Source organism: Marmota monax, unplaced genomic scaffold (assembly GCF_021218885.2).
Source record: "Marmota monax isolate L192 unplaced genomic scaffold, Marmota_monax_Labrador192_F-V1.1 WCK01_AAM20220418_F8-fsc00060, whole genome shotgun sequence".
Taxonomy (NCBI): Eukaryota; Metazoa; Chordata; class Mammalia; order Rodentia; family Sciuridae; genus Marmota; species Marmota monax.
Genome location: NW_026692826.1, coordinates 10,922,932 through 10,947,338, shown reverse-complemented (window position 1 = coordinate 10,947,338; position 24,407 = coordinate 10,922,932). Strand labels below are relative to the sequence as shown.

Here is a 24,407-nt window from a genome sequence, read left to right as displayed (position 1 = left end):
TTCTTTGCAGCCATAAAAGGACCCGAGCGGCGAGCGGCGAGCCAGACTCCTGCAGCGAGGCCTTGCACCTGTGGGTTAGGAACTCGCTGGCCTGCCCAGGGCAGGAGGGCAGGGCGGGCTGCTGAGAGCTGCTGTTAGAATGCCGGGAGCTTCTGCCAGTCAGATAGCCGTCATCCTTAAAAGTTAACACTCACAAGAGTCAATGGAAGACATTATATTAAAAACAGAACTCATCGTCTCCTAATGACTTCTTTGCACTTTCTTGTTACCTGTTGCAGGTGGGGGCCACCAGGGATCAGCAGGGCCATGAATGAGCCACCGGCCATATTTACGGAGGACTTCCCACGCAGCCTCGCTGCAGATGTCCGTCCCACCCCTCGTTCTCCCCTCAGCACAAGGCTGCGCTGCAGAGAGGACACCCAGGTCAGGCAGGCTGCACTGAGGCCTCTTCATGATGATCGCTATCTGACTGGTCCCTTCTCTTCCGACTCAGCAGAGTGAGCTGCCTCGTGAACAGTGGGGAAGGTTCTGGAAGATGTGACTCGTTCCCAGGCATGGCACAAGGTGCAGTTGAAGCTGAACCAGACCAGTTCAAGAGGCTGGGGGAGGAGCTGCAGGTGAAACCTGAGCCCCAAGCCAGGGGGCAGCGTCAGACTGCCACCCTGAGCTCAGTGCCGGGTGTCCCCACTTCTGCATGTCCGTGTCACATAGCCCTGCCTCAGAGGATAGATGTCACACAGCCCACCTCTGGTGACCAGAGTCGCCTGGCCTCACCTCTGAGAACGGACATCACACGGCCACCCCTGGTGCGCAGACCAGCCTGCTCCTGATGAACACCACCAGTGATCCCCAGATCTGGCCACCAGTGGTCCTGCAGCGTTCCCAGGGGAGGGGCCTGCCTCACATGGGACAAGAAGACACCCCAATGGGAAGGCGAGCCCTCTGCAGTGGCAGGTCCCTGGGTGTGAGCCGCCCAAGGAAGCCTCCTTGCGTGCCCCTCAGTCTGCACACCACGGTGTCCTTGGGTGCTCACTGGGTGCCTTCTGTGCCTCTTGGTGTCCTGATGGTCACGTCCCTCTCTGGGCATGAGCCCCTCTGAGCTCTTCCTTGGAGGTCTGGGTGCGGAGCACTTCTGTCAGCTGCCGAGTCACCTGTCCTGGGTGCCCAAGTGACCCGGTAGATCCTGCACAGGAAGTAGTCCTGGTTCAGTTGGGGGCCAGAGGTGCCCATCGGAATGACGCAGTCAGGGGCCCAGAACCCTGCTGTGTGCCTTGGGCACAATGAATTGCCACCAGAAGCCAAAAGAGGATCAACCCTATCCTGCACCAGATGGGAGAGAGGCCAGGCCGGGCTGCTGTGGTGATTGCTGGAGTGAGTCTAAGTCCCATTTGTCCCAGTGGGGTGAGTGCCCACTGGTCTTCTTTGCCCTGCACCAAGCTCACGACCAGCTCTGCCCGGTGGTCAGTGAAATGCGTGAAGTGGGACTGTGTGAGGACAAGGGTCCTAGCACAGGAAGCCACTGCCTGGCCTTCAACTGGGGCACCCATAGGGCAGGTGGAACGGCCCTCAGTCCATGGGTGGCACATCCAAAATCAGGGTGACGGCCACGGTGCGGCCTGGAGACTGGGTGCACGTCAAGGGGAGGGAAAGGTAGGAGGGGGCGGCCAGTGGGGCGGAGCTGCAGGAACCGCTTGGGTTTGGCTTCTGTTGGGCAGTGGTGGGAGCTGAGTTGGTGGAGACCTTGGTTGGCAGGTGGCTGCACCTGTCTGGCCCTTGTGCAGCTGCTGCCTGTGGGAATACTTCCTGCCCAGTGGCCCTGGTGGGCGGCCACAGAATGTTCCATGTGCCTCTGAGAGCTGCCAGCAAGCTCATGCCATGGGAGCGTGGGGTGTGCCCGGGGCCTGTGGGTAAGTGTGGGCTCCCTCTGGAACAGGGAGGACGCAAGCCTGGGCCACTGTCTTTACTGCTGACTCCCGCAGCTTCCTGCTTCCTGTTGCACGCGGCTCCCCTGCACGGTCTCCCCTCCGGTCTTGGGTAGCCTGGAGCTGCAGGCCTGGGTGCTGCCCGTCTCCAGGGCCTCTCGCTGCAGACTGGTGCCTGGTCAGGGATGGCCCCTGCTTCTGTCCCAGGCTGACCCTCTGGTGAAGACTCCCCTAGGGTTGCCTCTCCCCTGGACTCCCTCTGGCCTCTGAGTCCGGTCATGCATCCTGGGAGGGGGAGCGATTGTTTTTCTTGCCTTAAGTCACTTTTCTTGTAGAATCAGCACACCCTTGGGAATCACTTCTCCATCAAACCATGTGTTTTCAGAGGCAGAAGGACTCTGGTTTACAGGTGGATGGGCCTTGGGCAATGTCCAGACAATGGGCTCTTAAAAACTTGGGAGGCAGAGGCAGGAGGGTTGCAAGCTCAAGGCATGCTTTAGCAACTTGAGACCCTGTCTCAACATTAAAAATAAAAAGCACTGGGGCTGTACCCAAATGGTAAAGCACCTCTGGGTTCAAATCCCAGTTCCAAGACCCAAACCAAAAAAATTCCACACTGAGAAAGCCCAGCCTCCGTGCCCGGACTGTCAGATGTCTGGGAGGGCTGAGCGGATGGAGCAGGAGGGCCGGGGGCCACGGGGGGCAGGAGAGCCGGGGGCCACGGGGGTGCAGGAGAGCCGGGGCTGTTGAGGGGCGGGAGGGCCGGGGGAGCCATTGGGGGATGAGAGGGCCAGGAGGGTGGGGAGGCGGGAGGGCCGGGGGCCGTGGGGAAGGAAACCGGCTCTGCTTCAGGGCAATTTTGCTTCCTAAAGCCTGGTGCTCTTGGAGTAGGGATGGGAGCCAGCTCTCCCTGGGCACCGGGCCAGGACCCTGGCCTGGGCAGCTGGGGCCACACCTGCCATCAGCCTCATCAGAGAGGCAGCCACCTGGGCTCATGGAGGCCTCCGGCCCTTCCCAGGCCCTGGGCCCCTCCAGGTCAGCGATCTGAGGAATGCCGTGGGCTGCGTGGCCTGTGCTGCTGGCTGGCAGGGGTCCAGTGGTGGGTTTGGGTCTGCCCCCTCCTCCCAGGTTCAGACACATCCACACCACACCTGGGGGAAGAGTACTGGCCAGTTCCCAGTCAGCTTTGGGCTCTCCCAGCGTCTGAGGCCACCAGGCAGTGGGAGATCATCCCAGGACAGGCAGCCCTGGCCACTCTTCGCGGTCAAGTGAGGCCCTGGAGTGTGTTTTGGGAGCCGAGGCAGACCAGCCAGAGTCCAGCTGGGGTCCAGGGAGGGGTGGACTGCACAGTCGGCATCGTGGAGACGGCCAGTAGACTTCGGGCAGTTCCAGATACAGTTCCCAGATACCTGCCTCCCTGGAACCTGGACGGGGCCCCTTCAAAGCCGTTCACCATGTTCTGTGAGCATGGACGTCCCACCCGGGCCTGCGCACGGAAGGCTGAGTTACCTTCTTAGGTTCCAGCAGACCCGAGTCCACCACGTGTGTAACTGGACACCAGAAGAATCGCACCTCGGTTGCAAGGACGGACAGCCAACAGAGACGACTTCCGATTGTGCTCCCGCTGGTTTCTGCCTCCGCGGAGGGGGAGCAAAATTCACACTGTGTTCTCTGACAAAAGCTGACACATGGCAGAATCTGGCAGTCACCACGGCCGTGCCAAGTGCAACGGTCCCTTCTGTGCTCACTCACACAGCCACAGAGCCTGCATGACAGACTGCGTCCAAGGCTGGCCCCTCTTGGTGACCCTGGGGGAGGAACGGCTGTCCTGCCTTCCGTGCAGTCTTGTGGTGTCTGGGCTGTGTGGGGTCGAGCTGGTTTTCCCTTGCGCTGGCAGAGCCCAGTATGTGCTCCGGGGCCACCATGTTGGACCGTATTTCCTTCTACACCCTGAGGTCCGGATGGCCTTCTCCTGCAGAAGCAGGGGCTCTTGATGGCTCCATGACCTTGCCAAGCATGGGCCCCTCACCCCGACAGAGACAGGGCTCAAGGACAGCAGGGTCACTTCTGTCATCAGTCAGCCACCGCTGCAGGGTCACCACGGCCGGGTCACCATGGCAGGCTCCTGTGGGGCTGTTCTCCATAGACGTGGGATGGCATGAGGCCTGGGCTCACTCACTGACAGTGCTTTGCCTGCCCCGAGGCTGTGGAGCTTGGGAGCTGCCTGGGCTCTGCAGATGTGACCCCAGAGAGCAGGGAGACACTGCTCCCCCGCCAGGGCCCTGCCCATCACGGCCAGCTTCTCAGCCTTGTCTGGTAAGGTCACCACACCTCGGGTGCAGGGACAGGACTCAGCCAGCTTTGTTCTCAGAGGAAACTCAGCTGGATGTGTAGGTGGCAGAGAGTCCAAGGTGATGAGGGGCCCCTGAAGGTCCCCATGCTGCCACAGGTGCCCACAGGGTTGTGGCTGCTGACTGGCTGCCCAGAGGACGTGGACGGCTGCTCGCCCCTGGTTTGCTGTCCTCTTCCTCTTCATCACTGTTCGTGCTCCTTCAAGGTCTTCCCAGGCTGCACCTTCATGGGCCACAGGCCTGCAGTAAAGATGACCTTCTGAGGGACAGACAGTGACGCATGTGCCACAGATCTTGTGGGAGGGACACAGCTGGCTCAGTGCTCCTGGCAGCGGGTTGCTGGCTGGGACAGCCCATGTTTGCAGGGCCATCCATGCTGAAGGGCCAGAGGCAGGCGGCCTCGGGTGCTGGTTGCCAATGCGGTGGCGACAGGGCAGGGCATGGGGTCTAGCGCACACAAGGGCAGTTCAGAGGTGACCCAGGGGACACTCAGCCCAGGCTGGCTGTAGGCCAACTCAGGGGAGGTGGCCAGGTGTCAGCACCTACCCACCACATGACCCACGGAAACCCCAGGACCACAGCAAATGTGCAGCTTCCATGGAGTAAAGGGCTGGCTACCGGGCCTTGCAGAACCACTGCGGAAGGGCACTGCCGCTGGAGAAGGCGCACAGGTGCCCTGGCTGGCCAGCAGACCTCCCCTGCAGGGCCTGGAGAGGCAGGGCCCTCTCTCCTTCTTTTCTGCTCTCCAGCTGGGCAGATCCTTGGCTGGGCAGGGCCAGCTGGGCAAGGGCCGGATGGTTGCCGAGAGGAGCAGGTTCGGTGTTCCGGGCACTGGCCGGAGGCTCCGTCTCCCTTCTCTCTGTGGAGCTGGCAGCTGCTGCAGGTCTGTTCCATGCCCCAGATCAGCCACCAGCCAGGACTTGGGTCCTGGGCGTCCCCAGGTGTGCCCGAGAGATGTGTACCTCGCTCCCCGTTCCTACCCCTGCCGGTGGGTGTGCCCCAGAGGGAGGCTCGGTCTCCCTGGGATGGAGCCATGGGTGAAGGAAGAGACCAGGTTGAGGCCTGGGGGCACTGCACAGCCACACCGAGAACTCCAGCAGCCTCTGGAAGCAGAGGCCTGCTCAAAGCCTCCTGTTCTGACCAGACCTGAGTCCTGGGCACCCAGAGGTCTCAGGGCTGCTGCAGGCTTCAGGCTGACCCCCCAGAATAGATGTGGGCAGGGGCTTCCCTGAGACCCCTCACCTGGCCAGTGCAAGGCAGCACCTGGGTCCTTGACCTTGAGCCCCAGGACAGCCTTGTCCTTGAGCCTCAGGCAGCGTGGCCTGAGAGGCCAGAAGCCACATCTCCCTGTTTCCTCATGTCGCAGCCTCAAATCTGGACTGACTTTTCTGGAACATGCCCTTGTCTCCAGGGGGACTGGAGCCAGGAAGCTGCCGTCCTGGAAAGAGTCTGGCATGCGAGCCAGTCCTCTGCAGTGACTCTCCTGACAGGGGACTCCCTCGTCAGCTCACACTGTGGTGCTCACAGCTGAACACTGCACCTGGGAGGGGTGCACCTCCAGCCCACTCGGGTGTTCGAGGTTACTGACTGCAGGGCCTGTGTGTCTGGGAGGGTGGTCCAGCATTGGTTGTAGAGCTAAGGGGCAGTTGAACCTGTGGCTCTGACCCCAGGATCCCTGGCAAGGTGGACACTGGCCAAGGGCTGTGCCTGTAGACCATTGCTCCTGGGATGGTGGACGTGCAGGGAGCCCCCTAGAAACCTCTCACAGGTGCAAGAGGGGCGGGGGGAAAGCGAGTGGTACCAGGGGACTGCTGTCCCCAGGAATGGCCCGCCAGAGCCTCTCCACAGTGAGGAGTCAACTCCCCACCTGCAGTCAGCAGCCACGGGCCTGAGTGGCAGGTGGCCGGGGAGGGCTGCAGGTGGACCAGCAAACACTGGACTCCCCAGGCCCTTCCTGTGGCCAAGCCTTGGTCTGGTGGAAACCCTGGAGTGTGCCCTCCCCCAGACCTCCTGCCGTGCCTGCAGCCCAGCAGCCCTGACTGCCAGGTGTGCCATGCCGAAGCCCCAGTGGCAGCTGGACTGAGGACAAGGCAGCAGGAGTGCCACGCTGTCCCTGGGCATCGGTGATGCTCCCTCGGTTCTGCGGTGGACCTGGGGTGGTTTGCAGTGGATGGGTGGCCAGGACTGGAGGAGTGTGCTGGCTCCCAGGGATGGAGGTAAGGCTGGCCGGGGCAGCGAGCAGGTGCCTGGGCCCACGCCGTGGAAGAGGAGACACAGCCCAACACCCAAGGCCTGGAGTTCTTGGGCTGTGTGTGTTCCAGTTGAAAGCAAGAGAAGCCCATTTCCTGAACTTGTCTCTTCTGACCTTGACTGAGTTCCTTGCTGCTTTGCCATTGTGACTTATTGTCATGCTTGTGACAGTGGGTCCAGGACTGGGGGAGGGATGGACAAGGACGTCAGCCTAATCGTGCACACAGCTAAGCAGCGGCAACCTGACTGTCCCTGCAGACCAAGGCAGCTTGGATGACCAGATGCATCTTCCCGGGACCTGCGGGGACCTCCAGTCCCCGCTAAGCCTGCCCACTTCCCGTTGTGGGTGTGGGGCCGGAGCTTTTGCTTTCTCTTCCCTTCCTCCCTGACTCTTCCAAAACACCAGCTGTGCTCGGAGAACACAGTGCACACTGTGACCCCACGGAGGCTTCCCCTGGGGCTTAGCCCAGTGCCACTCCGGCTGGTACCAGGGGACTGCTGTCCCCAGGAATGGCCCGCCAGAGCCTCTCCACAGTGAGGAGTCAACTCCCCACCAGCGGTCAGCAGCCGCAGACCTGAGTAGCAGGCAGCCGGGGAGGGCTGCAGGTGGACCAGCAAACACTGGCCAGTGGACTTCTGGCGGCCTCTCCTTGCAGCTTGCCTGCAGGACAGAGCGGCCTGTTCCCAGAGTGCTCCAGACACCTTCTGTCTTTCCCCACTGTGACAACAGAAGTAGTCCTGGGGCTGAGGCGTCGCCGGTGCCTGGCTTCCTCTCTTCAGAAGCCTAGGAGGTGGGAGAGCCACCGAGCCCAACAGGGGCCAGAGGCTCAAGCGCCTCTGCCCTCAGTCCTCATTGTACCTTGCTTTTCAAAAGAAGCAGTGCCCTGCCATCTGGGCAGCTCCATGCAGAGCCCTGGACAGGAACTGCCCTGGGCTACACTGTGGGTGGGTCTCTAGCCACCTGGTAGCCCTGGGGTCTCCAGCCAAGGCTTGTCTCTGGAGCAAGTGGACGGATCCCCAGGTGCAGGAGCTTCCTGGGGTGGGAAGACAGCTGGGCCAGGGGAGCAGGACTGGACACAGAGGCCCGGTGCCGTGGTAGCTGATTTCCAAAGCTCAGTGTGCAGCAGCCACGCAGGCCCGAGTGACAACCTACACGGGGCACTGTCAGTTGTGAGACACGGGACCTGAGGCGGCATCGGCAGCCACTCCAACTCAACCAACAACAGAGAAGAGAGGCACAAACCAGGTGCCAGCAATCCAATCTCTGGGCCGCAGGCGTGGCCATGCCGGCTCTTCAGGAGCTCCTAGAGGAAGACACACCTCTGTGAGAGGGACCCTGCAGCAGCACAGCAGAGGAAGGCAGAGTCACAGAGCTGTGTGAGCACCTCTGGGAGGCCCTCTCATCTGCCACACCCCAGCCAGGACCATGGAATCAGGCAATTGGCGATGGCCCCCACGAAGCTTGGCAGCTGTTCCAGCTGAGCAGGGCCGGTGCTCCCACTGTCCCAGCCCCGGGGGGCGGGGTGTAACAGTGTCTAGTCTAAGCTTTGGATGCAGCCCTTGCAGCTCTGCCACTGTGACTCATTGTTAAACTGAGCACGGTTCTCCTCCTCTCTCCCTGCTGCTCCCCGACCTCAGGGGAGACAGGATCACCTTTCTTCCCCATCGGGCAGTTATCTGTCCTGAGCACTCACCCAAGTGATCCAGACTTTGGGGACTGCAACAGAAGCTCTCGGAAACTACCTCCCAAATTCACAAGTGAATCACAGCTCCAACAGAGAGGTGTGGATGCAGCCTTTGAGTCACCTCTTAGCAGTTCAGTTGGCGGAAAGAATCACAGCCCCTGGGACAGGAGTCCCCATGTTCCTCCTTTGCTAGCAAAGCGATAAACCAACCTCATTTTTTTTAAAATCAAAACCCTATATTTAATTGGATTGGCATGGGAACAAAGATTGAGTTGGCAACAGGGGCAGGGGCTTCCCCCACCTGGGCCTCCCCAGTGGCTTCCTGGCTGCCGCTGCCTTTCCTCTGTAATAATCGACGCTGACGGGACTGTGCAAGTTTCCTGTGGTTCCCCTGGGTGTGGAGGTCTCAGGAGGGTCTCTGGGGTTCCCCTGGGTGTGGGGGTCTCAGGAGGGTCTCTGTGGTTCCCCAGGGTGTGGGGGTCTCAGGAGGGTCTTTGTGGTTCCCTGTGTGTGGAGGTCTCAGGAGGGTCTCTGTGGTTCCCCAGGGTGTGGAGGTCTCAGGAGGGTCTCTGTGGTTCCCCTGGGTGTGGAGGTCTCAGGAGGGTCTCTGTGGTTCCCCGGGTGTGGAGGTCTCAGGAGGGTCTCTGGGGTTCCCCTGGTGTGGAGGTCTCAGGAGGGTCTCTGTGGTTTCCTGTGTGTGGAGGTCTCAGGAGGGTCTCTGTGGTTCCCCTGGGTGTGGGGGTCTCAGGAGGGTCTCTGGGGTTCCCCTGGGTGTGGGGGTCTCAGGAGGGTCTCTGGGGTTCCCCTGGGTGTGGGGGTCTCAGGAGGGTCTCTGGGGTTCCCCTGGGTGTGGGGGTCTCAGGAGGGTCTCTGTGGTTCCCCTGGGTGTGGGGGTCTCAGGAGGGTCTCTGTGGTTCCCCTGGGTGTGGGGGTCTCAGGAGGGTCTCTGGGGTTCCCCTGGGTGTGGGGGTCTCAGGAGGGTCTCTGGGGTTCCCCTGGGTGTGGGGGTCTCAGGAGGGTCTCTGTGGTTCCCCTGGGTGTGGGGGTCTCAGGAGGGTCTCTGGGGTTCCCCTGGGTGTGGGGGTCTCAGGAGGGTCTCTGTGGTTCCCCTGGGTGTGGGGGTCTCAGGAGGGTCTCTGGGGTTCCCCTGGGTGTGGGGGTCTCAGGAGGGTCTCTGGGGTTCCCCTGGGTGTGGGGGTCTCAGGAGGGTCTCTGGGGTTCCCCTGGGTGTGGGGGTCTCAGGAGGGTCTCTGGGGTTCCCCTGGGTGTGGAGGTCTCAGGAGGGTCTCTGGGGTTCCCCTGGGTGTGGGGGTCTCAGGAGGGTCTCTGGGGTTCCCCTGGGTGTGGAGGTCTCAGGAGGGTCTCTGGGGTTCCCTGGGTGTGGAGGTCTCAGGAGGGTCTCTGGGGTTCCCCTGGGTGTGGAGGTCTCAGGAGGGTCTCTGGGGTTCCCCTGGGTGTGGGGGTCTCAGGAGGGTCTCTGGGGTTCCCCTGGGTGTGGAGGTCTCAGGAGGGTCTCTGTGGTTCCCCTGGGTGTGGGGGTCTCAGGAGGGTCTCTGGGGTTCCCCTGGTGTGGAGGTCTCAGGAGGGTCTCTGTGGTTCCCCTGGGTGTGGAGGTCTCAGGAGGGTCTCTGGGGTTCCCCTGGGTGTGGAGTTTTCAGGAGGGTCTCTGTGGTTCCCCTGGGTGTGGGGGTCTCAGGAGGGTCTCTGTGGTTCCCCTGGGTGTGGGGGTCTCAGGAGGGTCTCTGTGGTTCCCCTGGGTGTGGAGGTCTCAGGAGGGTCTCTGTGGTTCCCCTGGGTGTGGAGGTCTCAGGAGGGTCTCTGGGGTTCCCCTGGGTGTGGGGGTCTCAGGAGGGTCTCTGGGGTTCCCCTGGGTGTGGAGGTCTCAGGAGGGTCTCTGTGGTTCCCTGGGTGTGGAGGTCTCAGGAGGGTCTCTGGGGTTCCCCTGGGTGTGGGGGTCTCAGGAGGGTCTCTGTGGTTCCCCTGGGTGTGGGGGTCTCAGGAGGGTCTCTGTGGTTCCCCTGGGTGTGGGGGTCTCAGGAGGGTCTCTGTGGTTCCCCTGGGTGTGGGGGTCTCAGGAGGGTCTCTGGGGTTCCCCTGGGTGTGGAGGTCTCAGGAGGGTCTCTGTGGTTCCCTGGGTGTGGAGGTCTCAGGAGGGTCTCTGTGGTTCCCCTGGGTGTGGAGGTCTCAGGAGGGTCTCTGTGGTTCCCTGGGTGTGGAGGTCTCAGGAGGGTCTCTGTGGTTCCCTGGGTGTGGAGGTCTCAGGAGGGTCTCTGTGGTTCCCCTGGTGTGGAGGTCTCAGGAGGGTCTCTGTGGTTCCCCTGGGTGTGGAGGTCTCAGGAGGGTCTCTGTGGTTTCCCGGGTGTGGAGGTCTCAGGAGGGTCTCTGTGGTTCCCCTGGTGTGGGGGTCTCAGGAGGGTCTCTGTGGTTCCCCTGGGTGTGGAGGTCTCAGGAGGGTCTCTGTGGTTCCCCTGGGTGTGGAGGTCTCAGGAGGGTCTCTGTGGTTCCCCGGGTGTGGAGGTCTCAGGAGGGTCTCTGTGGTTCCCCTGGTGAGGAGGTCTCAGGAGGGTCTCTGTGGTTCCCCGGGTGTGGAGTTCTCCGGAGGGTCTCTGTGGTTCCCCTGGTGTGGAGGTCTCAGGAGGGTCTCTGTGGTTCCCTGGGTGTGGAGGTCTCAGGAGGGTCTCTGTGGTTCCCCTGGGTGTGGAGTTCTCAGGAGGGTCTCTGGGGTTCCCCTGGGTGTGGAGGTCTCAGGAGGGTCTCTGTGGTTCCCCTGGTGTGGAGGTCTCAGGAGGGTCTCTGGGGTTCCCCTGGGTGTGGAGGTCTCAGGAGGGTCTCTGGGGTTCCCCTGGGTGTGGAGGTCTCAGGAGGGTCTCTGGGGTTCCCCTGGTGTGGAGGTCTCAGGAGGGTCTCTGGGGTTCCCCTGGGTGTGGAGGTCTCAGGAGGGTCTCTGTGGTTCCCCTGGGTGTGGAGGTCTCAGGAGGGTCTCTGTGGTTCCCTGGGTGTGGGGGTCTCAGGAGGGTCTCTAGGGTTCCCCTGGTGTGGAGGTCTCAGGAGGGTCTCTGGGGTTCCCCTGGTGTGGAGGTCTCAGGAGGGTCTCTGGGGTTCCCCTGGGTGTGGAGGTCTCAGGAGGGTCTCTGGGGTTCCCCTGGTGTGGAGGTCTCAGGAGGGTCTCTGTGGTTCCCCTGGTGTGGAGGTCTCAGGAGGGTCTCTGTGGTTCCCTGGGTGAGGAGGTCTCAGGAGGGTCTCTGGGGTTCCCCTGGGTGTGGAGGTCTCAGGAGGGTCTCTGTGGTTCCCTGGGTGAGGAGGTCTCAGGAGGGTCTCTGGGGTTCCCTTGGGTGTGGGGGTCTCAGGAGGGTCTCTGTGGTTCCCCTGGGTGTGGGGGTCTCTGTGGTTCCCCTGGGTGTGGGGGTCTCAGGAGGGTCTCTGGGGTTCCCCTGGGTGTGGGGGTCTCAGGAGGGTCTCTGGGGTTCCCCTGGGTGTGGGGGTCTCAGGAGGGTCTCTGTGGTTCCCTGGGTGAGGAGGTCTCAGGAGGGTCTCTGTGGTTCCCCTGGGTGTGGAGGTCTCAGGAGGGTCTCTGGGGTTCCCCTGGGTGTGGGGGTCTCAGGAGGGTCTCTGGGGTTCCCCAGGGTGTGGAGGTCTCAGGAGGGTCTCTGTGGTTCCCCTGGGTGTGGAGGTCTCAGGAGGGTCTCTGGGGTTCCCCTGGGTGTGGGGGTCTCAGGAGGGTCTCTGTGGTTCCCCTGGGTGTGGGGGTCTCAGGAGGGTCTCTGTGGTTCCCCTGGGTGTGGGGGTCTCAGGAGGGTCTCTGGGGTTCCCCTGGGTGTGGGGGTCTCAGGAGGGTCTCTGTGGTTCCCTGGGTGAGGAGGTCTCAGGAGGGTCTCTGTGGTTCCCTGGGTGAGGAGGTCTCAGGAGGGTCTCTGTGGTTCCTTGGGTGAGGAGGTCTCAGGAGGGTCTCTGGGGTTCCCCTGGGTGTGGGGGTCTCAGGAGGGTCTCTGGTTCCCCTGGGTGTGGAGGTCTCAGGAGGGTCTCTGGGGTTCCCCTGGGTGTGGGGGTCTCAGGAGGGTCTCTGGGGTTCCCCTGGGTGTGGAGGTCTCAGGAGGGTCTCTGGGGTTCCCCTGGGTGTGGGGGTCTCAGGAGGGTCTCTGGGGTTCCCCTGGGTATATCGTAGGGTTACGATTATTATGTTTTTAACTCTGATGAAGTGCTGTACTCTTTCCACCAGGGCTTGGCCAACAGTTTCACCCGTGGTGTGATCTCACCCATCTTCATTTTATTAATATTTACTAATAATTTTATTAATAATTAAAATATGACTACAATGCTTTAAATACAACTACATAATATATAGAAAATCAATTATAAAATGATCATATTATAAATAGTATTTTGCTTTTATTCTTTAAAGAGCAGGTTTCATAAATCGGTTCTTGTATGAAGACTAAGGGAGGAAGTCAGGGCAGCACCAGGAATGACATCAGCCTCTCGTCAGGAACGCGGGAGCCGGGAGAGGGTGGAGTAGCAGGTGTTGCTGAGGAACACAACTCACTGGAGCTCTGTGTCTATGAAGCACCCTTCAGAGTGAGTCCAAGTTGGTCTCCCGGGGCAAACAGCTGTTGAGGAACCGTGAGGCCGGTAGACTGCCTGCAAGAGACGTTCACTCAGATTCTTGAGAGAGAAAGACAAGGACACAGTTCGGAGAGTCGGAGCTGCGTGAAGAGAGGAGTGCTGGAGAGGACCTGTACAGTGGGGTGGAAACCCTCCCTTCCCGTGTCCTTGCTCAGATGAAGGTGTGACAGCACCAGACCAGGAGGCAGCGTCAAGAACTGTGAGGAGGAAGAGAGCCCACAGCTAACAGCTGACAGCGAGGACAGTGGCAGATGCCTCACCAGGAGCAGGATGCCCAGGCCACAGGGAGCACAGCAGAAACAGGGACAAGGACAGCCGGAGAGTTCCGAAACAGAGACTCAACCACAGGGAGCTCTCAGAAACACTAAAAGAACATTTGACTAGATGAAAAAGAAAGACTTTTAGCAAAACTTGTAGGATGCAGCAAAGGCAAAAGCGTTAGAGGGTGGCTGGGAGCAGGAAGTGCGTGTTAGAGAAGAACAAAAATGAAAGCCCAAGGGTCTAAGCTTCCACTTTAGGAAACAGAACGACGATTCGTCGCAAAGTAAACAGAAGAAATAATAAATATTAAAGTAGAGTCAACGGAATTAAAAATAGGAAATGAGCAGACGAAAATGAATGAAACCAAAAGCTGATTCTCTCAAAACATGAAGAAATTTGAGATGCTTCCAGGGGGCACGCTATGAAAAATGGAGGGGACACCAACCGAGAGCCCACGGACATTAGAGGACCCCGAAGGGATACTGTGAATGGCTCTGCCCAGACAACCGAGACCTCGACGGTGTGCCCCAGTTCTCTGAGACACAAGGGTCAAAACACATACTCTGCAGATGACTGTCTGTGTCCGTCAAAGACACCCTTCCAAAACGGAAGCAGCTGTCCCGGAGGGGCTCGCGGGTGACAGGCATCTGAGGAGGGAGTCACACCAATGCTCCGCGTCTCCTCCAGAAGACAGGGCTGACGGACGACTTCCTGACACACTCACCTGGCCCGCGTCGTCCCAGCACCCAGACCACTTTACAGGAAAACCACAGACTAACACCCTCAGGAACACAGGTGCAACAGATCAACAGAACGTGACGGATCAGATCCAACAACGGATGGAAGAGTTACAGACCGTGGCCGAGCCTCTGGGAACCCCTAGATCTAGCTGTGCCTGAGGTGCTCCTCACCTCTCAGAAATGTGAGTCAGTACGTGAAGATGAGCCTATTGGAGTTACCTGCAGGTCAAGAGTACACAGCTTAGCCCAACACTTCACTTTTTTTTTTTTTTTTAATATTTTTTTAGTTGTAGTTGGACACAATACCTTTATTTTATTTATTTATTTTACGTGGTGCTGAGGACCAAACCCAGTGCCTCGCACATGCGAGGCAAGCGCTCTGCCACTGAGCCCCAGCCCAGCCCCCAATGCTTCACTTTTAATTTGGCAAATAACCCAGAAAACAGGGTACAGGTCAGGGGTGCTGCTGACCTGAAGCTGGTGACAGAGGACTGCCACACCACGTACCAGGGAAAGCCCGCGGCATCCTGGAGCCGACGTCCGCTGGGGATCGCTTCCTGCTCTGTCCAAGGTGAGCAGACCTTGGGCTCCTAAAGCTGGAGGCACCAAGCTCTTGGGATGCCAGCTGAAGGGGGCCAGAACCTTCCTGAACTCCGCATCAAGCGCGCTGTCCAGGGATCCCGAGGACAAGGCCGTGGCCTGGAGTGCCAGGTTGGCCAGTCACTTCAGACGGCCCGTGACTCATTTCCGTCAAGCTACCGATCAAGCCACAAGGACTCCGTGGTTGTTAATGTCATGGTGCAATCTTTTAAAAAATTCCCCCAAATAATGGCAAGAGCAAGAGCCACAGAGTGGCTTGAGACATCGTCGATCTCCTGGCTACACTCGCGAGGCCCTGGTACCTCTGGAACAAATCTCCAGTGCTGTATTTTCTACTGAGCAAGCTCCCACGAGAAGCCGTTCAGAGACGCCACCGCCCCAGCAGAGCGCCCAGCCTAAGAACTGGGACCCGGCCAAGAAAGGAGCCAGAGCAGGGGGCTGCTCTCTGCCAAAATGCACCAGAGAGAGAACAGGATGTACAAAAAGGATTTTTATTAAATGAAAGAATCTGTTTGGTGGGTCAGATATGAAATCGGTATACAAAAACTCTACATCAGATCTCTCAAAGAAGCACAAGGCCACCCAGGAAAAGGGAGGTCCTCTCATCACGACGCCCTCGGCGAGCAGGGCAGCCCCGACTCCGGGCCTCCGAGGCTGGCTGGGGCTCAGGCCCGTGACCTGTGCACGCAGCGTGCTGCTCTGTCCGCTTAGCCTTTGGCGTTCTGACAGCTCCGGTGGCGAAGCACCAGACACCAGGCTCCTGTACACGGTCACCCAGTCTCCTCGGGTGCCCCTAAGTGATGTGCTGGGGCACACAGGGGGATCCCCAAGCCCACCCTACGGTGTGACCGAGCCACCGACTCCCGCTGCCCGACGACGCGGCTCTGCTGAGCTCTTTGGCACAGCACAGCAGCGCCCTGCAGCACTCCGTCACGTAAAAAAGTAGACTTTCCTATAGTGAAACTTCTTAAAAACACCTGTTTCTGCAAAATAATGTGTTTCTGGATGCAGAGCTCTGCACAGTATGCGTCTCTCTGGAGAAGGGACCTGAGCGGGGCGGGGCTGGGCCGGGGCGGCCCGTCACATCAGCTCACTCAGCTCCGCCTCGAGTGCCGCCGCCATCTCGTCCGCCTCGGAGCTGCTGCCCTCCTCGTCCTCATTGCTGGACTCCTTGCTGGACTCGCTGGCAGCGTCCTCCTCATTCAGCTTTCTCTTGTGGCCTCTGAAGAGAAGGGGAGCAGAACTGCGCTGAGACCCAGGCCATGGGCAGGCATGCAGCCGGCGCTGCCCGTCTGCAGTCTGCACCCGCACAGGCGAGGGATAGCCAGCTCCACGGTACAGCCACAGACCCTGAGGCACCCACTCCGTGGCTGAGGCGCTTGGGTGTCCACATGGGATCAGCCCTGGGCTGGGCCTGCATCTGGAGGTGTGTGTGAGCAGAGGACCCGAGCCTCCGACACCCGTCAGGACAGCTGACTCTCAGGCTGGGCCTTTGTACCTCCCCAAAGGGACTTCAGACAGCAGTGGGCGCAGGACCATGGGCTGGCCTGGCTGTGTAGGGCAGCCCCTGACAGGGATCTGGGACAGCTCCCAGGCTGCAGGGGGAGGAGGTGTCTGAGCAGGGCCTTGCAGCTGCCCAGGAGCCAGGTGGCATGGCTTGTCAGGGTGAACAAGAGAAAAGAGCCCCGTACAGTGGCGTCCTGCGGAGGTGCCTGCACGTGCTCTGCCACCTCTGCCAGCAACCCCTCGTCCACAGCAGGCTGCGCCAGGCAGGGCTGACTATTCCCCACCCACACAGGGATGCAAACCCCTACCCACGGCCCACAGCTCAGCTGGCAGTCTGGGGTCAGCATGAATGAGAGCAGCATGTCCACAGGGCACCACCAGAGGAAAGCCCGCTGCCCGCTGTGGGCCAGCAGCACAGGAGGCTGACACCATACCCATCGCCTTTCCCCAAGACTCACCTCCTGGGGCAGCTGTTAAAAACCACCCCCGACGAGTGCCTCAGGCATCAGCGGCACCAGGGGACAGCAGGGCCATTAGGGGGTTGTTTTATTTTAACTGAGCACTGCAGATCAACCCTGTTCAGTAGAACTTGCAGATGACACCCAAGATATTTCCTAGGCCGTGGTCCCTAAAGAGCCAGCCCGAGCCGTAGACAGACACCCTCTTCCCACAGTCCTGCAGGCTCCGGGGCCCCAGCTACGTGCACCATGATTTCACCCCACGATGAGGGGGTAACTGGGCCATGCCAGCTGCTCGCAGGGTCTCCTGCAGGCACTGTGCTCTGGCCTCCCTGAGAGGGCGCTGCAGCCAAGGAACGTGCCACGCAGCACAAACAGTGGAGCCCCTGTAAGACCTTGAAGACGTTTTACTTCGTTTCAAACAGAGATGCCATCTGCTTTTGGTTCCACACCCCATAACAGGATCAGTGCAGCCAGAGAGCACTGCTTTCCCACTCCTGGCTGAAAGGGCGAGATCCCCACATCTGGGAGGCACAGAACCTGCTGCTGACGGGGGACAGGCCCAGCACAGCGAGCTCACTCCTGCACACAGGGGGCCCGCCAGTGGCCCAGTCCCACAGGGCACTCCCTGCCTCTGGTCTCAGGTTCTAAAGCCATCCTGAACCCTCAGTGCAAAGTAAAACACAACTGCAGCGTCAACCCCCCTGTCTGAGGAGCCAGTGGGTGGACAGGGCAGGTCCCTGCACCGCTGGGCTGAGAAGTCCAAGTGCAGCCGGCATAGCTGAGCCACCTGTGCCTGAACGCCCGCTGTGCCACACCTGGCTTCACAGCCCAGCTCAGAGTGACAGCAGGAAGCCAGGGGTGACTGCAGGCTGGACAGGCGGAGCGGCTGGGCAGTCTGCCCAAGACCCTGTGGCAAGCACCAGAGCTGAGACCAGAGCCTTGCCCACCCCGTCCCTGCAGAGGCGTCACGAGAGCATTCACTGCAGTAAAGCCCAGGCCCTTTCCTGCTGTTGTCCACTGCCAGGGACGCGGTGGATGGGGGAGCCCTCCCTGGACTCTAGAGGCCTTGGTCTCCCCAGCGGCCTGGGTCATTGCCTCCTGCGGGCCTCAGTGGAAGGCACGTGCAGTTCCTCTGCTGATAGGGGCCACAGCCAGAGCCACCATAGGTCAGCACAGCGGACCACGGTGCTGGCATCTCATGGCCCCTGGGGCTCCCCTTCCCCACTTAGCACCCAGAAGAGGACAGTGTGGCTTTTGTGGGCTGGACTGTGGGCACTCCACACGCTCTGCACACAGGACATCCTGAAGGGGACATGGCTACCAAGAAACGTGGCAAAGACCCACGTTCCCAAGAAGCCGTGCTCTCAATGCCAGTGTGAGGAACGCCATCGGAGGGACAGCCTCTGTTGGACACCAGGCCTCTCCCAACAGCAGCTGTGAGGGTGCTCCAAACACTCCTGACCACAGCAGAACGCACTCCTGGCCCCCTCCTGCCGCCGGCTCCGCTGCCCTCGCTGGCCTGCAGCCACCTCCCACACTGACCTGGGACCGCGGGCGCCCGCAGTGCTCCGGTCGCTGGACGAGGCTGGTCCCAGCGGTGGGCCCCTCTGGGCGCTGGGGGCCTTGGGCTCCCGGGGCCGTGCTGCACCCTCCCGGTCCTCATCCTGTTCCTCTGGCCTCCTCTTCTCACTGTCGCTGTCGTCACTGCCTTCCCCGAGGATGTCATCCACCTGCCAATGGCTCAGAGTCAGGGCCTGCGCGAGCTTTGTGGAAGGCCCTGGCTACCCCCTGCCAGAGCAGGCACGTCCACCCTGCAGCAGGCCTGACCCGCAGCTCTGCTTTCCCTCACTGGAGACTAAGCCAGGCCGCGAGAGCAGGGGAGACCCCGGCCGCACACAAGGGGATGACGGCTTCCTGCAGGCCCTGGAGTCCGGGAGCATGTGAGTAGCACGCTTGTGAGGGATGCCCGGGTCGGAGAGGTGCAGGGCCCTGAGCCGGCTTCCCGGGGAAGCTCAGCTGGGGCCTGGGTGCAGCCGCCTGGCCGTCTGCTCTGCTCACCTGCTTCCCCCCCCCCCACCTCAAGTCTGGGATGTGCCAGAGCAGTGGCAAGGAGGGGCAGACCCTGCCGACTCCTGAGGACAGGGCCAAGAGAAACAGCAGGAAATGCAGAGGAGAGGTGCCCGGAGGAGGGAGAGATGGGGAGGGACCGTGATTCAAGGACCCTTGCTCAGTCTGACGCATGGAGCGGCCGTATGGCTGCCCTGCTGCAGGTAAGCACAGAACCGGGCCTAGCCGTGGCATGCTGGCCCCAGGGTTGAGGCGTGCACCCACCGGGTGGAAAGAGGACTGGAAAGACAGGTGGGTGCACAAGGCAGAGAGGCCGGTGTTCAGCTGCCCACCAGGGGCGTTTACCTCCAGCATGGACCCTGTGGCAGAGGGTCCTGGGCACAGGACGCTGTCAGTGTGCCAGCCCTGAGGGTGACCTACTGTGTGCAGAGGATGTGCTCCCTGAGCTCCACTTCCCAGCCTGGAAGCAGTGACTCAAAAAATGGGGTTGTGCTAAGTTGCTGAATCTGTGGTCATCTGTGTGCCACACGGACACCTGACATAGGGCCAGCATGGGTTTTTAAGTGGAATGACACCGACTGAGAGGACATTTTTACCAACAGAAAATACTTCAAAGGCCAAAGAGGAACTTTAATGATGAACGGGAAAAAAACCCCCAAACTTGAGGCATGAGAAAGTGCCTTCGGCAGGATTTAAGACCATGCAGACGCTAGTTAGCTGTAGGCGGCACATCTGTGCCAAAAATGGCTTGGGCAGATCACACTGAGACTCCCTGAAGAGCTCTCTACTTAGAGGAGTGTGGCCAAATCTTTTATAAAACAAAACAGAACCTTGATTTCTTTTTTGCATATGGATTTTCGTATTTCAGAAAACTTAAACTAAAACTTTCAAAAGGTAAATATTCAGAACCCAAAGAGTGATCACAGCATTCTTGTAAAATACTTATCAATGAAAGAAAAATTAGAACGGAGTCAACACCTGATCTAAGGAGGAAGCCGTGACTGCCCAGGGAACCATTCACCTTGGGGCTCAGCATTTAAAGCGGTTAAAAGCCTCTATGCCTGGGTCACGGCTGACCGGAGACTGTTCTTGGGGACTGTGGCTCACCGGAGACTGTTCTTGGGGACTGTGGCTGGGCAGTATCCATCAGACCGTGACACAGGAAACCTGTCAGTAACAGGTTCTTGAACACCACCTGTGGCTGTGTCCCGTGGTTCTGAACCTCAGCTTCAAACCTGGACACCACAGTGCCACGGGCGGGGCTGGTTCCAGTCACTGGGTAGATTCTGACCTGCCAGTGACTGTCAAGAGTCTTGGAGACGGCCTGCAGTGTCAGCAGTGCCCACGGCACAGGGAGGACCCTGAGCAGGAAGATGACAAGCTGCTCTGACATCTCTGGCCTCAGGAGACACTTAGCCGCCTCCCTTCTCTCCCTGGGGACTCCGGGACACAATGCCAGCTGCCACTGTTGCGCAGAGATCGCCGTGGTCAGTCTTTCCTCCTAGCCTATCCTTGCTCCTTGAGGTCGGACGACTCAGGTGGTTGAGGGAAGTCCACTGCCGACCTTCAGCAACTCTGCTCTGCCTGGTGTATTTCACCTCTGTGGCTCCTGCATCTGGGTTGAGACCTGCTGCCTGACCTTTCACCTCAGGACGGTCTGCCCCCAGGAAGGGTGGACCTGTGAGCTCTGCACAGTTCTGGCCGGGTCGTCTCAGAGCTGCCGCGGCAGCACACTCCCCAGCATTCCTTGCACAGCACTGACTGCCCCATGGACAGGCTCCACCGCTCCATGGTCTCTGAATGCCAGTGTGGTCCCAAGTGCCTTGGAGGGCTAGGCAACTGTGGCCTGGGTCAGTCTTAGGGCCACAGGTTCTCTGCCATGCTCTTGGGATTGTACCTCAGAGCCAGCACGAGGGGACCCTGCCCAGGTTCCCCAAGATGACCCAGAGCACTACAGGTGCTGTCCAAGTGTCCACTCCTCTCTGATCACAGGACACAGGATACCCCTTGGGCTCTGCTGGCCAGCAGGAAGCTTCCTGAGTTTCAGGTTCCTGTGTGGCGTGAAGCTGGCTGTACAGCTGTGATTGGGGGCTGGCCTTGGGGCAGAGCCAGGAAGAGAGAGAGAACCAACCCCCAACCCAAACCAGGAACCCCCAGCACACCTGCACTGGTTCCCAGGGTTGGCCCTGTAGCTTTGAGCATTTGCTGTGTGGGTGGGGCTGGGAAACACAGGAGGAAAAGCCAGGAGACCCACACCCAGTGGGATCCTGAGCAGACCCCCATCCATCTGCCTGGGGACTCAGGGGTCTGCTTCACCCTGCCAGCTAGGCAGTACCCCGCTCTGGTGTCTTCCTGTTATCACCAAATGCTTGCCTGAGGGACAGCACTGTTGACCTTTGGTCATGTGGGGTGAACACTCAGTTACCTGGCCCCACTAGAGGATTTTACATGGCGCAGAATGGCCAGCTGTATGGTCATGTGCCAAAGTGGACCGCGGTCAGTTCAGAGCTGCTGCCTGCTCCTCCACACAGGGTCTCCCCAGCAGCCTCAGACCTGACAAACATGGAATCGGGGTGTGCTTGGCTGGGAGAGGGGGAGAAGGCTGGCAGGTGCAGCCGGCGAACACAGGCCCGGGCAGCACCTAGGTGCCACCAGGGCAGTAGGTCCTGGGCCCTGGTGCCATGCCTGGTCTGACCTTGCTTCTCCACGGCTCCCCCAGGCTCTGGGGAGTTATCTGAAGGCTAAAGACCGAAGCAACCTGGGAGTCAGGGAGCCCCAGACACCCCTGACCTGGGATCTAGGGACTGGATCTGAGGTCTGTTAGGCCTGTAGGTGGCTGTCATCCACCGGGCAATCGACGGGCTGACACTCAGGACCTTCTGGAGGTGGAGGGTAGGATGGGTGACTTCCTTCTGGCTCCATGGGCCCTCACTACCTGTGCCCAAAGGGATGCAGACGCTGTTCCCAGAGAAAGCTGCCTAGGTGAGGGCAGAGGAGCCACGGTGAGCTGACAGTGGTACATGGAGAGATTCAGCACACTAGAGAAGGTTCAGTCCTCAGAGGACCAAGTGCCGTTAAGGTGACAGAAAACTGGGCTACTGATGAGACACCATCCTGGATTTAACCTCCTGCACTTTCTGCTACAGTTGAAAGTAAGCACAACCCATTTTCCTCCTTCAATGCCCCTTTGTACTTCCTGACAGCAGCGTGGGGTGCAGGTGGATGCTCCAGCCAGACCACGTGGCAGGACAGTGAGGACAGGCAGGGGCCATTCACCAGCACGCGCCCAGCATGCAGACCACCCCAAAACACTTGGCAGGCTGGGAGCTTCCACGGGGGCCGGCCTGTAACCCCAGGAGGGGCGTGGTGGCATGAGGCTGGGGCTGGTCTTAAGGGAAGCCAGGAGAAGGTGAATGCTGACCACGCCTTCTTTCTCTAGCTCACAGTGGGTCTGGAGTCCTGCCACTGTTGCTCCTGCAAGGAAGCAGGTGAGCTGACTCTGCATGCTGCTGAGGCCTGCTCGGGGTCAAGGACACAACCAGAAACTGCCCTCAGAGTCACTGTGCTGCCCACGGCAACCCGGGGCTCAAGGGGGTCCTCGCTTGCCCAGCAGGGTGTCCTGGCACAGGGTTTCAGGGTGCTGAGTGTCAACCCGGCTCTGCCCACAGGTGCCAGAGGCACCTGCCCCTCACCTTGGTGACGGGAAGTCTCTCCAGACAAGGCCACAAGTCTGGGGTGGGGGTGAAGCGGGCTGAGACCATGGCCAGCGCCCAGGCCTGGCTGTCTGGGGTGCAGCTGGTGGGCACCGTTGTGCAGGAAGCTCGGGATGACGACGGGCACACCTGTGCACACCTGTGCGAGCACTGGCTGCAGCTCCCGCACAGCCGCTCACCTCCTTGTCCATGCTCTCCAGGTCCTCCCTGCACAGTGTGTACAGCGGCATGGTCTCCGACATGCTGGGCTGCCGCTTCCTCCTAGCAGGGCTGGGCCGTTCTCCGTCCCGCACGTCAGGCAGCTCTTCACCAAACATCTGCGGCTGCTGTGGCTGGACGGCTCTGAAAGGAATGTCACAGTGCTGTGTGAGGAAGGCAGCTGGTGGCACCAGGGGCACACACGCAGTGTCGTGCTCACTACACTGGGCACTGCTCCTGGGCTAGGCCCCGCGGCTCATGTTTGCCTTGCACCAGCAAAGTGGCCTGCCACAGGGCTCAGCCTGGCCCCGCTCACGGGAGGAGGGACAGCTTCCCAGCAACCACCAGGAGGCGCCACTGAGCTCAAGTGAAGCCCCAGAGCCCAAAGACACAGCAGAAAGCAAGTGGAGAAAGCGGCATTTACATCCACCAGGCGACGAAAGACCTCCGTACAACGGTGAATCATGAGTGGGCCAAGGGGTGGAGCCACCTAGTCACAGACAGTGGCACCACATCACCAGGCCCCTGCTTCAGGGGCGCGTCTGCGCAGCCCCACCAGCCCCAGGCTCTCCTGCGGAACCCGCCCACGGGAAGCTGCTGCTCTCCCGCTGACGCACTTCTGCCCAGAGGTGTGGCTCCCCCCAACTCCTTTCCAGGCACGCTCACGACTCTCAGAACGTAGGGCAGACCCCAGGAAAACAGGCAGCACCATCTCCCCTGCTACTCGTCGCTTCTCCCAGGGCTGGGCCGTGCCCCCCAGGCTGGTCAGTACGAGCAGCACGGCCTAGGCACTGAGGCCTGCTCACAGCCTCAAGGCTAGGAGGAGCACCTGTGCTGGCCCACCCACACACGGGTGGGAGGACCAGGCTTCTGTCTGCAGCTCTGAGAAGTGCGACCTCTGCCTCGTCAGAAGCTGGACTCCAGGTCGCTGTCCTCCTCACAGGTACCGACAGACGTGTGACTGGGGCTTCACCTGGGGGACACCACCACTGCCCACTGCCCTCACACCCACAACCCCAGAGCCGAACATGCACAGAGCTCAAAAGCAGAAGCTCTCTTTTAACTAAAAATAAACGCATCATGCTGCCATTTAGAAAAGCTGTTTTGATTGAAGATGGAATGTAAGAACAAGAGTGTCTACTGGGACAGCTGGAAGAGTGCTGCTCTTCAGGTCAGAGGGGCTGAGGCCAAGTGTGGACGCATGGCCACCCAGGTAAACTGTCCTGGTGCAGTTGCAGGGTTGCAAGACAGGAAAACCATGCCCCTCCTTGACCCAAAGACAACACAGATCAGCTACCAAACCACGGCCTCCCGGGCCTCCCGGGGCCCTTGCCCAGTTCTCCCTCTCTCCCCAGCAGCACCTCTGGGGCAGGACAGATTTGTGCATTTCTACCTAAACACTAAGCCAAAGTGATTCACAAAGGGTAAAACATGTCACTCTGATAACATTTCTTTTTGACTTCAGCATATTTGGTATTTTCGTTATGTTAACATATAATGGTTTGGTGTTACTTTTAAAATCAGTATTTAAAGTTGTTTAGAAAATAACTGCTCCACCACAGCCAAATACTGTAAGGACCCCAACACCCCTGGGTTGGGGCTCAGAGAAGGTAGAGCAGGGACACAGGAGCCCAGCGTCCACCCCACCTGGGGGAGGAAGCAAGGCCCTTCCCACTCCATCTGCAGTGTCAGAGGCAGCCCAGGGGAGAGTTAGGGCTCATCCCCCATGGTAACAGGGACCCCCACAGCTGTCTCCCAGTGACAGAGGCCCCCCACCCCACCTTGGGCGTCAGCAGGCGGGCCTGACGCCCACCCCTGCAAGAACAGGTGCTGCCTCCACTTCTACTTCCACCACGGAGTTGGCATCAGTAGGATGGAGGATTCTATAACCCTCATCCCCTGAGGTGACGGGAAGCCTGAGGACCCAATCAGAGTCATCTGTCATTCAAGAACAGCACAGTGTGGAACTCATGGAAACTACAATCAACAGAGGCCAACTCCAGGATGACACAGTCGTCTGACAAAGATTCTAA

At 60.0% G+C, this 24,407-nt stretch overlaps 1 protein-coding gene across 3 annotated transcripts in view; it reads right to left on the bottom strand.

The window, feature by feature from the left end:
* Positions 1–14,904: 14,904 nt before the first annotated feature.
* Positions 14,905–24,407, bottom strand: part of Ctdp1 (CTD phosphatase subunit 1) — a 42,715-nt gene continuing 33,212 nt past the window's right edge. For all 3 annotated transcript variants that reach the window (XM_046448598.1, XM_046448600.1, XM_046448601.2), the window contains 3 exons: positions 22,356–22,518; positions 17,939–18,126; positions 14,905–15,651 (listed from right to left, as the gene is read on the bottom strand). In XM_046448598.1, the coding sequence (XP_046304554.1) occupies positions 15,510–15,651; positions 17,939–18,126; positions 22,356–22,518 (493 nt within the window). In that variant the 3' untranslated portion in view covers positions 14,905–15,509. The remainder of the gene's footprint in view (positions 15,652–17,938; positions 18,127–22,355; positions 22,519–24,407) is intronic.